Here is a 13,041-nt window from a genome sequence, read left to right on the forward strand (position 1 = left end):
GGAATAATGTGCTGACACACATTGGATGAAACTTCAAAATAAGTGAAAGAATCCAGACACTCCCTGCCCCCCCCAAAAAAAATAAAACAGAACAAACATGTCACTATTGTGTGGTTTCATGAATGAGAAATGTTCAGAACAGGCAAGTCCATGGAGACAGAGAAAGGGTTGATGGTTCCTAGGGCTTCAAGTAGCCCAAAGACTATGTTTGTTCTGGGGGCATGAAAGCATTCTGCAAATTAGGGAACGATAATACAGTGGGTAGGATGTTTGCCTTGCATGTGCCTGACCCGGGTTCGATCCCTGGCATCCTATATACACTGCCGGGAGTAATTCCTGAGTGCAGAGCGAGGAGTAACCCCTAAGCATCTTCAGGTGTGACCCAAAAGGCCAAAAAAAGAGAAAGCGTTCTGAAAACAAATAGAGGTGATGCTTGGGCAATTTTGGATCCACTTTAAGACACTAAATCTATACTCTTACAGGGGGAGTATATAAATCATTCTAAAGCTGCTATTTCATTTGTTTGTTTGGGGGCCACACGAGCAGTGCTCACGGCTTATCCTGGCTCTGTGCTCCGAGACCTTATTCTATCTCAGGGATCCAACCCTCCTTCAAGGCAAGTACCTTACCCATGTACCATCTTTCCTGCCTGGCCCTGATTGTTGCAGAGAGCTGGGCCTGAATCGAGGTTGGCTGGGTGGCGGAGGGTGTGGGGGTGTAGCTGAAAGATAGGCTTGGGGTAGCAGGGGGAGTGGGTGGGGCTCATTGGGCGCTATCTTTCAGATGAGCGGGAAGCTGTGCAGAAGAAGACCTTCACTAAGTGGGTGAACTCGCACCTCGCTCGCGTGGGCTGCCACATCGTGGACCTCTATGCCGACCTCCGCGACGGCTTCGTACTCACGCGGCTCCTGGAAGTGCTCTCAGGGGAGCAGTTGGTGAGGGGGCCTGACGGGCTGGTGGAAGGGTGGGGCGTGGCTCTGGGATGGATGGAGCTAGGAGTGTGGGGAGGGAGTAAGAGGCAAACCCCTTCTGTGGTGGGCGGGGCTCCGGCAGGGGCGGGGCTTGGCTGGGAGGAGCCTGGGACTAGATGTGGCCCTAGAGCTGTGTTCCTTGAAGGTGATAGCCAAGGTCGACTTGAAGGGAGCTATTGGAGATGGGAAGAGCTTTCTTGAGAGATCTGGGGACTGGGTAGTGCTATAGTGAGGTGCGTGGCTGTCACACTGTGGCGCACCACAGTTGGCAGATCTATGCAAGAGGGAGCATCGTTTTGTTTTGGTTTTGGTTTTTGAGGGGTTGGGGGATCACACCCAGCGATGCTCGGGGACTACTCTTGGCTTTGTGCTCAGGAATGAACTCCTGGTGGTGCTCAGGGGCCCTGTGGGATGCCAGGGATTGAACCCATGTTGGCGGCGTGCAAGGCAGAGGCAGGACTGTGCAAGGCAAACGCTGTTCCTTCTATACTATTGCTTTGGCCCAGGGCGCAACATTTTAAACTGGGGTGGGGGTGAGGATTGTTATCAAAGCCACTTAGGTGGTGGAGTAGGGGAACCAAATGGAACTTTTATGTGTATGTAGCTTGTAGTTAGTGGGTGACAGCTGCATTTCTGGATTTGGTGGGTAATCCACTGCAAAGGGTGGGATTCTGATAGTACAGTGGTAGAGTGTTTGCCTTGCACGTGACCAGCTAGGATTCAATCCCCAGTTGGTGCCCCATATGATCCCCTGAACCCTGCCAGGAGGGTACTCTGAGCAGAGAGCCCAGGAGTAAGTCCTGAGCACTGCTGGGTGTGACACAAAAACAAAAAAAGTTTCACTTGGAGTACATTTCTTCCATGCACTATCTCTGTGGGGAGGGGGCAAAGTGCATGGTCCCCCAAGCACTGGCAGGAGTAATCCCTGAGTGCAGAGCCAGGAGTAACCCCTGAGCATCACCACCGGGTGTGGCCCCAAGAGGAAAAAAAAAGATTCACAAGATTCACAAGGACCACTACTTGGAGATCAGGAGTTGTGGGAGACTTCGACTATAGAATAAGAACAAACACCATTGGGAGGAGTGGCTCTATCAGCACTGTCCCTGGGATAGGGCAGGGATGGATGAAAATGGTCGTGATTCTGGGTAGGAACCTGATAGGGAGGCAGTGAGGCATGTTGCCATGAAACTACAGGCTAATGGCAGGACAGAGATCCAATGGAAAGGGGCTGACTGGCTGGATGAGGCCTGGTGGAGGTGGAGCATCAGGAGAAGGGGAGGAGTCAGGAAATCTCTTAAATTGGGGCAAGGATGTTACCCTTGACAGGTTACGGCTATGCATGTTTCTGTGCAAGGATTGAGTCCTAAATTGTGATAATTGTACCTCTGCCTCAGTCCCCCCCCCACAGGGCGTGGCTACGGGATGGGGAGGTGGGCCCTAAGAGGGGTGGGGCCGAGGGCACGTGCTTTTGGCCAGGCTCTGGATCTCCCAACGCCCCTGCTGCCCTAGCCAAGGCCCACGCGCGGTCGCATGAGGATCCACTCGCTGGAAAACGTCGATAAGGCGCTGCAGTTCCTGAAGGAGCAACGTGTTCATCTGGAAAATGTGGGCTCGCATGACATTGTGGACGGGAACCACCGGCTTACCCTGGGACTGGTCTGGACCGTCATCCTGCGCTTTCAGGTGCTCGCCAGGAACTCCCTCTTTTGCCCACCACTGGGCGGGGCTCATTCCTTCAAAAAATATTCCAAACGTGCTCGATACCTCAGTTCTGGGTGGTGAGGATGGAAATAATACAAATGATAGGAACTGGACAAGATAATACATTTGATTTGCATGCAGCCGACCTGAATTCAATCCCCGGCACTCCATATGGTTCCCTGAGCACTGACAGGAGTGACCCCTGAGAGGAGAGCCAGGAGTAAGCCCTGAGCACAGCTGGGTATGGCCCCCCAAATAAAAATAAATTATAGGGGCTGGAGCGATAGCACAGCGGGTAGGGCGTTTGCCTTGCACGAGGCCGACCTGGGTTCTAATCCCATCATCCCATATGGTCCCCTGAGCACCGCCAGGGGTAATTCCTGAGTGAAGAGCCAGGAGTAACCCCCTGTGCATTACTGGGTGTGACCCAAAAAGCCAAAAAAAAATAAAGAATTTGGGTTTTAGTTGCAGGAGAGATACAATGGAGAAGAAGCTTGCCTTGCATGTGACTGACCCGGGTTCGACCTCTGGTACTTCCTATGGTACCCTGAGCCCCTCCAGAAGTGATTTCTTGAGCACAGAGCTAGAAGTAAGCCCTGAGCACTGCCTAATGTGCCCCGCCTCAAATGCCCCCACCAAAATTTTGGATTTTGTCTGCAGCAAGAGTTTTATCAAGAGGAAGGACATGCTTAGTTAGAAGGATTCCTCTGAATTGGGGTGATTCCCCCAAATCAGGGACTGTGAGTCCAAAAAAGAGATAAGCTGGACCAGGGTAGGGGTGAGAGGAGGTGAGGGGGGTCATCTAGGAAAGCCACTCAGGAAGTGATGTGGACAGACCATCAGTAAAGGGGAACAGGAAGCAGCTGTGCAGGCTGAGACCCAAGGCTCTGACTGAGGGACTGGGGAGGGCACAGGAACACCCCTGACACCCCTGATCACCCCTGATCCAGGGAGGGGGCATGTTTGGGGAAAGCACTGGGATTATCTGGGAATATGGTGGTCTTAAGGGGTCCAGGACATAAGGGAGGGGCATTTAGGGGTGACACAAACGTGGGCAGTGGTGCTCTGCCGAGCAGGGGTGGGGAGAAGAGGCCCATTTGGGCACTATTAGTGCTGAGGCCAGGTGTTAGGCCATGTGGCCACACATTGCTACTGGTGCCTGGAGTCCCTCCTGGGAACTCACTCTCTCCCCTGACACCCAATCTCGGCTCCGGAATTGAGGACCCGTGTTCCACACACCCACCCAGGGATGTGAATTCCGGGACATTCAGAACCTGACTGAACATCCATGTGTGGCTGCTGGAAACGGCAGCTGAAGAGCACATGGGCCCAGGACGCTGTGAGGTTAGGGAGCCATGTGCAGCCGAATGCCACAGACTGGGACGCTCTGACAAATTCCAGACAGTTCCAGACGCTGCAAACTTGGGAGCCGGGAGCAGTGGGTTCTGGATTCTCAAGCCATTTGGTTTCCGCCCCTCGGCTGTCTACTCTGCTTTTTCTCCCTGGCGTCTTCTCCAAGGTTAGTCAGGGCACCTGTCCTCCGAGTTAGGACTCCAGGCTCTGACCTTATTATCTTTTTTATCCACTTCTGGGGGCTGGAGCGATAGCACAGTGGTAGGGCGTTCGCCTTGCACGCAGCCAACCTGGGTTTGATTCCTCCGCCCCTCTCGGAGAGCCCGGCAAGCTACTGAGAGTATCGCGCCCGCACGGCAGAGCCTGGCAAGCTACCCATGGTATAATCGATATGCCAAAAAAACAGTAACAGTAAGTCTCACAATGAGAGACGTTACTGGTGCTCATCGATTTGCTTGACAGTGACAGTGACAGTGATTCATTTCTGGGATGGAGGGGATCACATCCAGCAGTGCTCTAAACTTACACTGAGAACTCAGGGACCCTGTACAGTGTTGGGGCTTAAACCCGGGTCAGCCACACACAAGACAAGCATCTTAACCCCCTATACTATCTCTGCAGCTCTGCAGCGCTGATTAGCTTTACCTCCTTAAAGGCCCCATCTCCATCAAATTCAGTCGCAGTGAAAACTAGGGCTTCCAACTGTGCTTTTTAAATTTTATTTATTTATTTTCTAAAATTTTTGCTGTGGGGCCACACCTGGCAGTGCTCAGGGATCATTTCTGGTGGTTCTCAGGGGACTAGATGAGGTCCAGGGATTAAATCCAGACTTGGCAAGTTTGGCAAACACATTACCCACTGTATTATCTCTTCTTTCAGTCCCAGAACCACCTATGCTTTTTTTTTTTCTTTTTGGGTCCCACCTGGCGATGCACAGAGATTACTCCTGGCTCATGCACTCAGGAATTATTCCTAGTGGTGCTTGGGGAACCATATGGGATGCTGGGAATCGAACCCGGGTTGGCCGAGTGCAAGGCAAACCCCCTACCTGCTGTGCTATCGCTCCAGCTCCCACCTATGCATTTTTGAGGGGGACACAATTCAGTAAGTGCCGGGGGAGGGCAGTGAAGCAGATGAATAAATTAAAGGACTATGTGGGGGTAAGCTCTAAGGAGGAACTAAGGCCAAGGAGAAAATGTGAAGTGTTAGGGTTACACAGTCAGATTAAAAAAAAATAAAACAAAATGGGGGTTGGAGCAATAGCACAGTGGGGAGGGTATTTGCTTTGCATGCAGCAGACCTGGGTTCAATCCCCGGAGTCCCGTTTGGCCCCCCAAGCATCTCCAGGAATGATTCCTAAGTGCAGAGCAAGGAGTTAGTAACCCCTGAGCATCACTGGGTGTGATCTCCAAATCCCCCCCCTAAAAAAAAATCCCCAAAATCTCAGTAGTTGGGCTGTGAAAATGGTTTCAAGAACTGGTGCACTTGGCAGGTGAGTTATTGAGTTGGGCCCTGAGCCTGCTGGCAACACTCTCTGCCAGATAAATCAAAGTGGTAGGTGGTGACTTGAGAGGAAGGCCCCCAAGGAAGGGTAGGTCTTAGGAGATGATGACTGAGGAAGAAAAATCGTTTGTTCAAGAAGAAAAAAAAATTTAAAGTCTGTGCAAAGGTCCTGAGGTCTCTCAGGCTGAATGAGCTGCTGAGGTCAGGGGTGTAAGGAGTGCCTGGGGGTTGCTCCTGACTGGGTTTTGTAGATCACTAGAACCTCAGCCCTAGAGTTGTGGCCATAGGGCTTCTGCCTTTACCCCAAGAGAACCCCAGGAGGGCCAAGTGATCCAGATGAGCTGTGTTGTAGATGCTCCCAGAGTCCCTGCTCGCTCTGGTGACAGATGCTGGACTTGGATTAGGGATGTGGCTTCTCCTTCAAGCTCAGGGACTTCTCAGGAAGTCCAAGTACAGGGACAAGGGAGATGACTCAGAGGACTGTGTGAAGGATGGGGTTCGGGAATCCCCACCTGGTACCATCCCCGGCACTGCTTATTACCCCCTGCCCCACACAGAACAACAATAAAAAAGGAACAGGTGAGACAATTCAGTGGTGGGAGGGCCCTTATTTTGCATGCAGGGACTCTAGTTTGATCCCTGACACCACGTCTGTTTCCTTGAGTCCTGCCAGGAGTGATCCCTGAGCACTGGCTGAGTGTGGACCCCAAATAACAACAACAACCCAAACCAAGTTAAACAAAATCCATGTTTCCTCCATTTACATGCACCAAATATGAACATGCCCCCGCCATCCCCCAGATCCAACCCTCACACTCCTAAGCCTACCCCAGCCTGAAGCTCCCAGGGGCACCTAGCACCCCCTTTGCTGCACCCCCAGCCACCTACTTGCATTTCACCTAGATCCAAGTCATCAAAATCGAAACTGAGGACAACAGGGAGACACGCTCAGCTAAGGACGCGCTGCTCCTGTGGTGCCAGATGAAGACAGCTGGGTAAGCTTGATCTCGGGCTCTCCCCTGACAAGCCTTCTTGGGGCTAGGGACCCTAGGGCAGCTAGGTTCCAGGGTCTGAGGCAAACCAATGGTCAATAAAAGAGGTCCCCCTCCTCTGGAGCAATAGCACAGCAGGTAAGGCATTTGCCTTGCACACGGCCGACCCGGGTTTAATTCTCAGCATCCCATATAGTCCCCCGAGCACTGCCAGGAGTAATTCCTGAGTGCAGAGCCAGGAGTAACCCCTGTGCATCACCGGGTGTGACCCAAAAAGAAAAAAAAAAGAGTCCCCCTGCCTACACTGTGTCCAGGACATACAAACCTGTATCCTGGAAGGCTCAGACTCCCCCAAGATCAATGCGGCACTAGTGGCCTGTGCCCTCCCTGCTCTCCGCTTCTCCTCCTGCACCTCCAGAGTCCTTGGGTATGCCCCATGTGAGTCCTAGCCCAGGGGCCCCACTCTGGCCAACGCTGCTCCCAGGGCAGCCCCTGCCCAGCCGACAAGGGCGTGCACTGAGCCCAGGTGAGAAATCCAGGGACTGGGCCCTTCAGTGTTGCTGAAAACAGGGCTCTCTCTCTCTCTCTCCCTCTCCCCCTACTCTCCTCACCCTTCCCCCACCGCCCTGACTCTCCATCTGTCCATTTCTCCTGTTCTCGCTGCCAGTTACCCTGAGGTGAACATCCAAAATTTCACCACCAGCTGGCGGGACGGCTTGGCCTTCAACGCCCTCATCCACCGGCACAGGTACCTACCCCTCGCCCTCGCCCCTCAGCCCACATCTCTTCACAAGCATGTGTGGACCACAGGGCCACGGGCGGCACGTTTCTCTCCTCTCCACACCGACTCTGTTCCCTTCGCTCTGGCCACACACCCTTGCCCTCGCAGACACTCCTACCATCAGGGTAGCCCCACCCGCCTCCTTATGCCTAAGGACCTGGTGCTAAGTGTGTGAGAGAAGGATGCCGTGTCAGGAATCTGCCCCTAGCAGATTGGGGAAATGGAAGTCTAGTAGTCAAGGTGGGGCGAGGGGGGGCTTATTCTGGTGTCACAGAGGCCCCAAATCCACTTTCCCGGCTGCAGACACGCACTCATTCACATCCCGGGCACATACTAGGACTCGAAGAGGGAAACCCAACCTCGGCCACACCCCTGGCCACCCGCAAGCTGCAAAGGAGTTCACGCTCACAAAGGTGACACATCCCGAGGGACTCGAGCCCTAGGCGTGTCCTGTTCAGGGATTCTACAAGGTGCAGGCCCAAGGGGGGAAACTGAGGCACAAGGAGAGGAAGTTGTTTGCCCAAAGTGGCCGCAGGCTTCTGGTGCTGCCTCACATGTGACTGAGCTCTGGAGGGGGACACCTCCAGGTGGACCCAGAGAGCTGCTGGCCATGGAGCCCAGCACATCAGCCATTGCAACTCCACAGCAGTGAGCAGTTGCCCCCCGTCCCCTGCTGCTACCTCCTCTCCCTGGGCTCCTGCCAAGCCCCCATCCTTTGCTCTGGGTGGGACTTGGATGAAAAGGTCTTGGCTCACCTGCACCTCTGGCGCCGGGGCCTGCCTGCTGCCTGCCTGCTCTGTGCCCTGTGCAGGCCCGATCTCGTGGATTTCAGCAAACTCACCAAGTCCAACGCCAACTACAACCTGCAGAGAGCTTTCCGCACGGCCGAGCAGCACCTGGGGCTGACCCGCCTGCTGGACCCCGAGGGTGAGCCCCGCGTGGCCCAACCCCAGCACCGTCCTCACCACAGGTCCAAACTCTGCCTGACCCCCCCACATCACCCCCCGCCCCGATTGCAAGGCCCTTGGGAATCCCCATCTGGAGCTTCCTTCTTTCTATCCCTGCCACCTTCCCCGCCCACCTGCATTGTTTTCTGGGTCTCCAGTGCCACCTGTCCCCTTGCCTAAGTCCGTCTGGTCTCACCCTTTTCCCTTTCCACCCCCACACCCCCACCCCTCATTAACCGTCTCCTCCAAAATCCAATTCTCCTTCCCTCACCCCAGCCCCCAAAGGATCCCAGAACCAATCCCATCGACCCTTTGCCGTCCCAGCCCTTCCCAGGTCTTAGCCACACACCAGTCCTCAGAACCCAGCGATTTCCCAATCTCAGTGTTTCCCCCATCCCACCCTAAGGCACTTAGCCTCATTCCGGGTCTGTGATCTCACCCTTGACACCCCCGTTTCCCATCTCTGCAATACCGGTTGCTCCTCCTCCCCTGATCGCATACTAGCTGCATCAGACATGACTGGGAATTTAACCAGAATGGATGGCCCCTTCCCTTCCTTCCTCACACTGACCTGGCGGGGGGCGGGGGGGGGCGCATCGGTCACATCTGATTTCACCTCAGAGATGTGAAGTCCCTTGCCTGGTGTCACACAGAAAGCCAGCAAGCAGGACTTGTGATTTCAGAGTTCTGAGTCTTCATCACTCCTCTGCCCCACCTTTCCTAGCTGAATTCTGTTGCCAGTGGCTGGCGCATGGCAGATGTCAGTTCTGTCACTGCATGAGGTGGGAAAGAATGAGGGTCAGGCTGGAGAGATAGCACAGCGGGTAAGGCATTTGCCTAGTAGGTGACTGACCCTGGTTCCATCCCAGCACTGCGTATAATCCCCTGGGCACCTCTGGACACAGACCTGGGAGTGGTCCCCAAACAACACTAGGTGTGAACCCCCAAACCAAAATAAGTTGGTGAAGAGACAGGTGTTGGAATATTGTATGATTGAAACTTGAACATGTACAACTTTGTTTTTCCTATTTTTTGTTCTTGAGGGGGGTGCACACTTACTCTCCTTGCACACGACTGACCCGTGTTCAATCCCTGGCATCCCATATGGTCCCTGAGCACCACCAGGAATAGTTCCTGAGTGCAGAGCCAGAAGTAACCCCTGAACATCACTGGGTGCGACACATGAAGTAAAACAAAGAAACAAAAAGAGCCTAGGCTGTCTTCATCAATCTCAAGCTGCGCTTTCATCACAGAAGTGATTTTTTGGGTTTTCTGTTTGAGGGCTATGCTTGGGAATACTCATGGCTACTCCCATCTCTGTGCTCAGGGTTGCCCTTAGCAGTGCTGAGTGAGCCCCGTACAGAGCTCAGGATAGAATCTGGGCCTCTTGTATGCAACATCTATGCTTGGCCCTTTGTGCTCTCACCCATAAGTAATCGTTTGATTTACAATTCCTGACCAGCTGTGCTGAGGAAGGATACACTAAGGAGGTCAGCTGACAAGGTGGGCAGGATGGGTGGGCAGGACATGGTGGGCAGGGAGGCTGGTCCAAAGAAATTTAAGCTGAGCTGAGCCTGTGACAGTGAGTGCAGTTCACCACACAGAAGCAGGAACAGTGTTCCAGACAATGGGAATGACAAGTGCAAATGTCCTGAAGTGGATGGTAGAAAGATAGAATTGAGAACTGAGAAACAGAGAGGCTAGTTTCTTTGTTTAAGGTCACACAGCTTGTAAGAGTACAGGCTCCCTCCACCCAGCCCCTTCTCAGTACCTCCAGTCACTCTCTTTGTACTCACCATCGTGCATCCCCATTCTCCTTTGCCCACCCCTCCCCCAGATGTGAACATGGAGGCCCCGGATGAGAAGTCCATCATCACCTACGTGGTCTCTTTCTACCACTACTTCTCCAAGATGAAGGCGCTGGCAGTGGAGGGGAAGAGGATCGGGAAGGTAAGGAGGAGGAGTCCAGATATGGGATGTGGAAATCACCTGGGCGCACATCTGGGGTGTGGCTCTGACCCCAGCTGCCTTTGCCTGGGCCAGGTCCTAGACCAGGTGTTGGAAGTGGGCAAGATCATTGAGCGCTACGAGGAGCTGGCGGCTGAGCTGCTGGCCTGGATTCAGCGCACTGTGAGCCTCATCAGTAACCAGAAGTTCGCCAACTCCTTGAGTGGGGTACAGCAGCAGCTTCAGGCTTTCACGGCCTACTGCACGCTGGAAAAGCCTGTCAAGTGAGCCCATTGCCGTGCCCCCAACCCCCCAGAAGGGAGGGAGGGCAGCAAGTGGAGGAGCCACGGTCGGTCGCTGGTCCTGAGCTCCAGCCTCCTCAGGTTTCAGGAGAAGGGGAACCTGGAGGTGCTGCTCTTCAGCATCCAGAGCAAGTTGCGTGCCTGCAACCGTCGCCTCTTTGTGCCGCGGGAGGGCTGTGGCATCTGGGACATCGACAAGGTGAGGTGGAGGGGACAGAGCAGGGTTGCTCTGGCACGCAGGTCAGGTTGTGCACTGGCCAAGGAGTCCATTTGCACTGGAGATAGCAGGGACCGGAGGTTTGTTCAGATCATTTTGTAGCTGGAAAGCATCATGAGGAAGCAACGTGATGTCCACCACACCCAGTTCGCATGAAGGTCCTGGGAGTACTAGGAACAGCCCCCAAAAAAGCCAGACTTGGTCCATGGAGAGGCAGGGTTGGAGTGAAACTGTCTGTTGTCATCTCCCCAGGCTTGGGGACAACTGGAGAAGGCAGAGCACGAACGGGAAGCTGCACTGAGGGCTGAGCTGATCCGGCAGGAGAAGCTGGAGCTACTGGCCCAGAGGTTTGACCACAAAGTGGCTATGAGAGAGAGCTGGCTGAATGAAAATCAGCGCCTGGTCTCCCAGGTACGCTGCAGCGGCCCCGTGTAGGGCTTGGCTCCGGGGGAAAGGGAAGGTTGGGCGGGGCTGCAACTAGGACCAGTGATGAAGCTGGAGACATGATCTCCTAAGCAACAAGGGATGTGTTGCTTTAATCTCCTAGGTGACAAATGATGGTGGGAAGAGAAGATTGGTCTCCTAGGTGACAGGTGGAGGAGGGGAGTGGGCCTGGTCTCCAGAGTAACAGGAGTGAGGCTGATCTCCAGGGAAACCCAGAGGACAGAATTAGTCCCTTTAGGAGGAGGGAGAGTATTTAATTAGACGCTGAAGTGACAGGGAGGTTGTATCTGGTGTCCAAGGTAACTCAGGAGAAGAAAATTGGTCTCCTAAGGAACAGGATAAAGGAAAACAGTTTCCCCCAATGGAAGAATGGACTGACTGCCTGACTAGGGGCAAATTTAGAACTTTAAAAATGTAATGGGGGCGTTGCAGGCAGAGAGAGAATACAGTAAGTAGCACACTGGCCTTGCAACAGCCAACAGTTCAAATCTCGGGCACTTATAGTGTCCCCTGCACACTGCCAAGGGTAATCTCTAAGCACTAGGAGTAAGCCCTGAGCACCACAGGAAGTACTCCGCCTCCTGCGAGCAAACCGATATAACAGGAAAGGTCGGGTCGGGTCTCCAGAGCAGCCGGGGCAGGGGGTGATAAGACTGACCCAAGGTAGTGGGATCAAGGATCTGGTCGTCAGAGCATCTGGGAGTGATGAGGCTGGTCTCCATGGTAACAGGGTGATGCAGTTGGTCTCCTGGGTAACTAGGGATTGGTGGGTCTGGTCCCCAGAGTAGATACTGAGGATAAAATTGGTCCCAGAGAGAAGCACAGAGGGTCAGGCATCTGCCTTGCACATGGCCAATCCACTGACATCCTATATTGTCCCCCAAGCACTGCCAGGAATTATTCCTGAGCACAAAGCCAGGAGTGACCCCTGTGTATTGCTGGGTGTGGCCTCAAAAGCACCCCCAAAAAGCGAAAGACTGTTCCCAGGGTAATGGGATGGTGAAGCTGGTCCCCAGGTGACATGGACTGGGGGTGTTGGCCTCCAGGATGACAGGAGCAGGTGGGGGAGATTTCAGGGTCACAGAGGTCCAGGGCAGAGACCTGAGGCCCCATGGACACATGTCTGACCCATCCTGTTCCAGGACAACTTTGGCTATGAGCTGCCGGCGGTGGAGGCGGCCATGAAGAAGCACGAGGCCATCGAGGCTGACATCGCAGCCTACGAAGAGCGGGTGCAGGGGGTGGCTGAGCTGGCCCAAGCATTGGCAGCAGAGGGCTACTACGATGCCCGGCGGGTGGCTGCCCAGCGCGACAGTGTCCTGCGCCAGTGGGCTCTGCTCACTGGGCTGGTCGGTGCTCGGAGGACGCGGCTGGAGCAGAACCTGGCCCTGCAGAAGGTCTTCCAGGAGATGGTGTACATGGTGGACTGGATGGAGGACATGCAGGTGGGGGTCCGGCAGGGGCCCGGGAGGGATGTGGGGTGCTGGAAACGGGAAGGAAGCCTAGAGTCATGGAAGTGTTTGCCAGATGGACAGTGATGGTGGGGGGAGGCAGAAATTGATGAAGAGAGAAGGAGACAGAGAGAGGGAGAGAGAGAAAGGGACTGGAGGCAGAGAGAGGGCGTTTGCCTTGCACGCGCAGGCTCCTGTTTGATCCCCAGCACCCCAAAGGGTCCTCTGAGCACTTCCAAGAGTGATCCCTGAGCACAAAGCCAAAAGTAAGATAGAGCTTTACCAGGTGCGGCTTCTCTCCCCCCATCCCCAAATGTGTGTGTATATGGGTGTGTGGGGGAGAGGGTTGAGAGGAGGGAAAAGAATGAGAGAGATATAGAAGGACACAGAGAGTAGGGGCAGAGACTAGCCCATGGGAGATGGTAATAGTTT

The 13,041-nt window shown here is 54.3% G+C and overlaps 1 protein-coding gene across 2 annotated transcripts in view; it reads left to right on the forward strand.

Annotated features, from left to right (window-relative positions):
- The window catches only part of SPTBN4 (spectrin beta, non-erythrocytic 4), a 94,752-nt gene that overhangs the window by 16,147 nt on the left and 65,564 nt on the right, over nt 1-13,041 (forward strand). For both annotated transcript variants that reach the window (XR_008631261.1, XM_055145822.1), the window contains exons 3-12: nt 784-935; nt 2,481-2,654; nt 6,432-6,523; nt 7,188-7,268; nt 8,113-8,228; nt 10,086-10,198; nt 10,292-10,479; nt 10,579-10,696; nt 10,967-11,125; nt 12,301-12,603. Coding sequence is in view for 1 of the 2 variants with exons in the window: in XM_055145822.1 (XP_055001797.1) it covers nt 784-935; nt 2,481-2,654; nt 6,432-6,523; nt 7,188-7,268; nt 8,113-8,228; nt 10,086-10,198; nt 10,292-10,479; nt 10,579-10,696; nt 10,967-11,125; nt 12,301-12,603 (1,496 nt within the window). In the remaining variant the exon portion in view is untranslated. The remainder of the gene's footprint in view (nt 1-783; nt 936-2,480; nt 2,655-6,431; nt 6,524-7,187; nt 7,269-8,112; nt 8,229-10,085; nt 10,199-10,291; nt 10,480-10,578; nt 10,697-10,966; nt 11,126-12,300; nt 12,604-13,041) is intronic.

The sequence above is a fragment of the Sorex araneus genome, chromosome 8, assembly GCF_027595985.1.
Source record: "Sorex araneus isolate mSorAra2 chromosome 8, mSorAra2.pri, whole genome shotgun sequence".
NCBI lineage: Eukaryota > Metazoa > Chordata > Mammalia > Eulipotyphla > Soricidae > Sorex > Sorex araneus.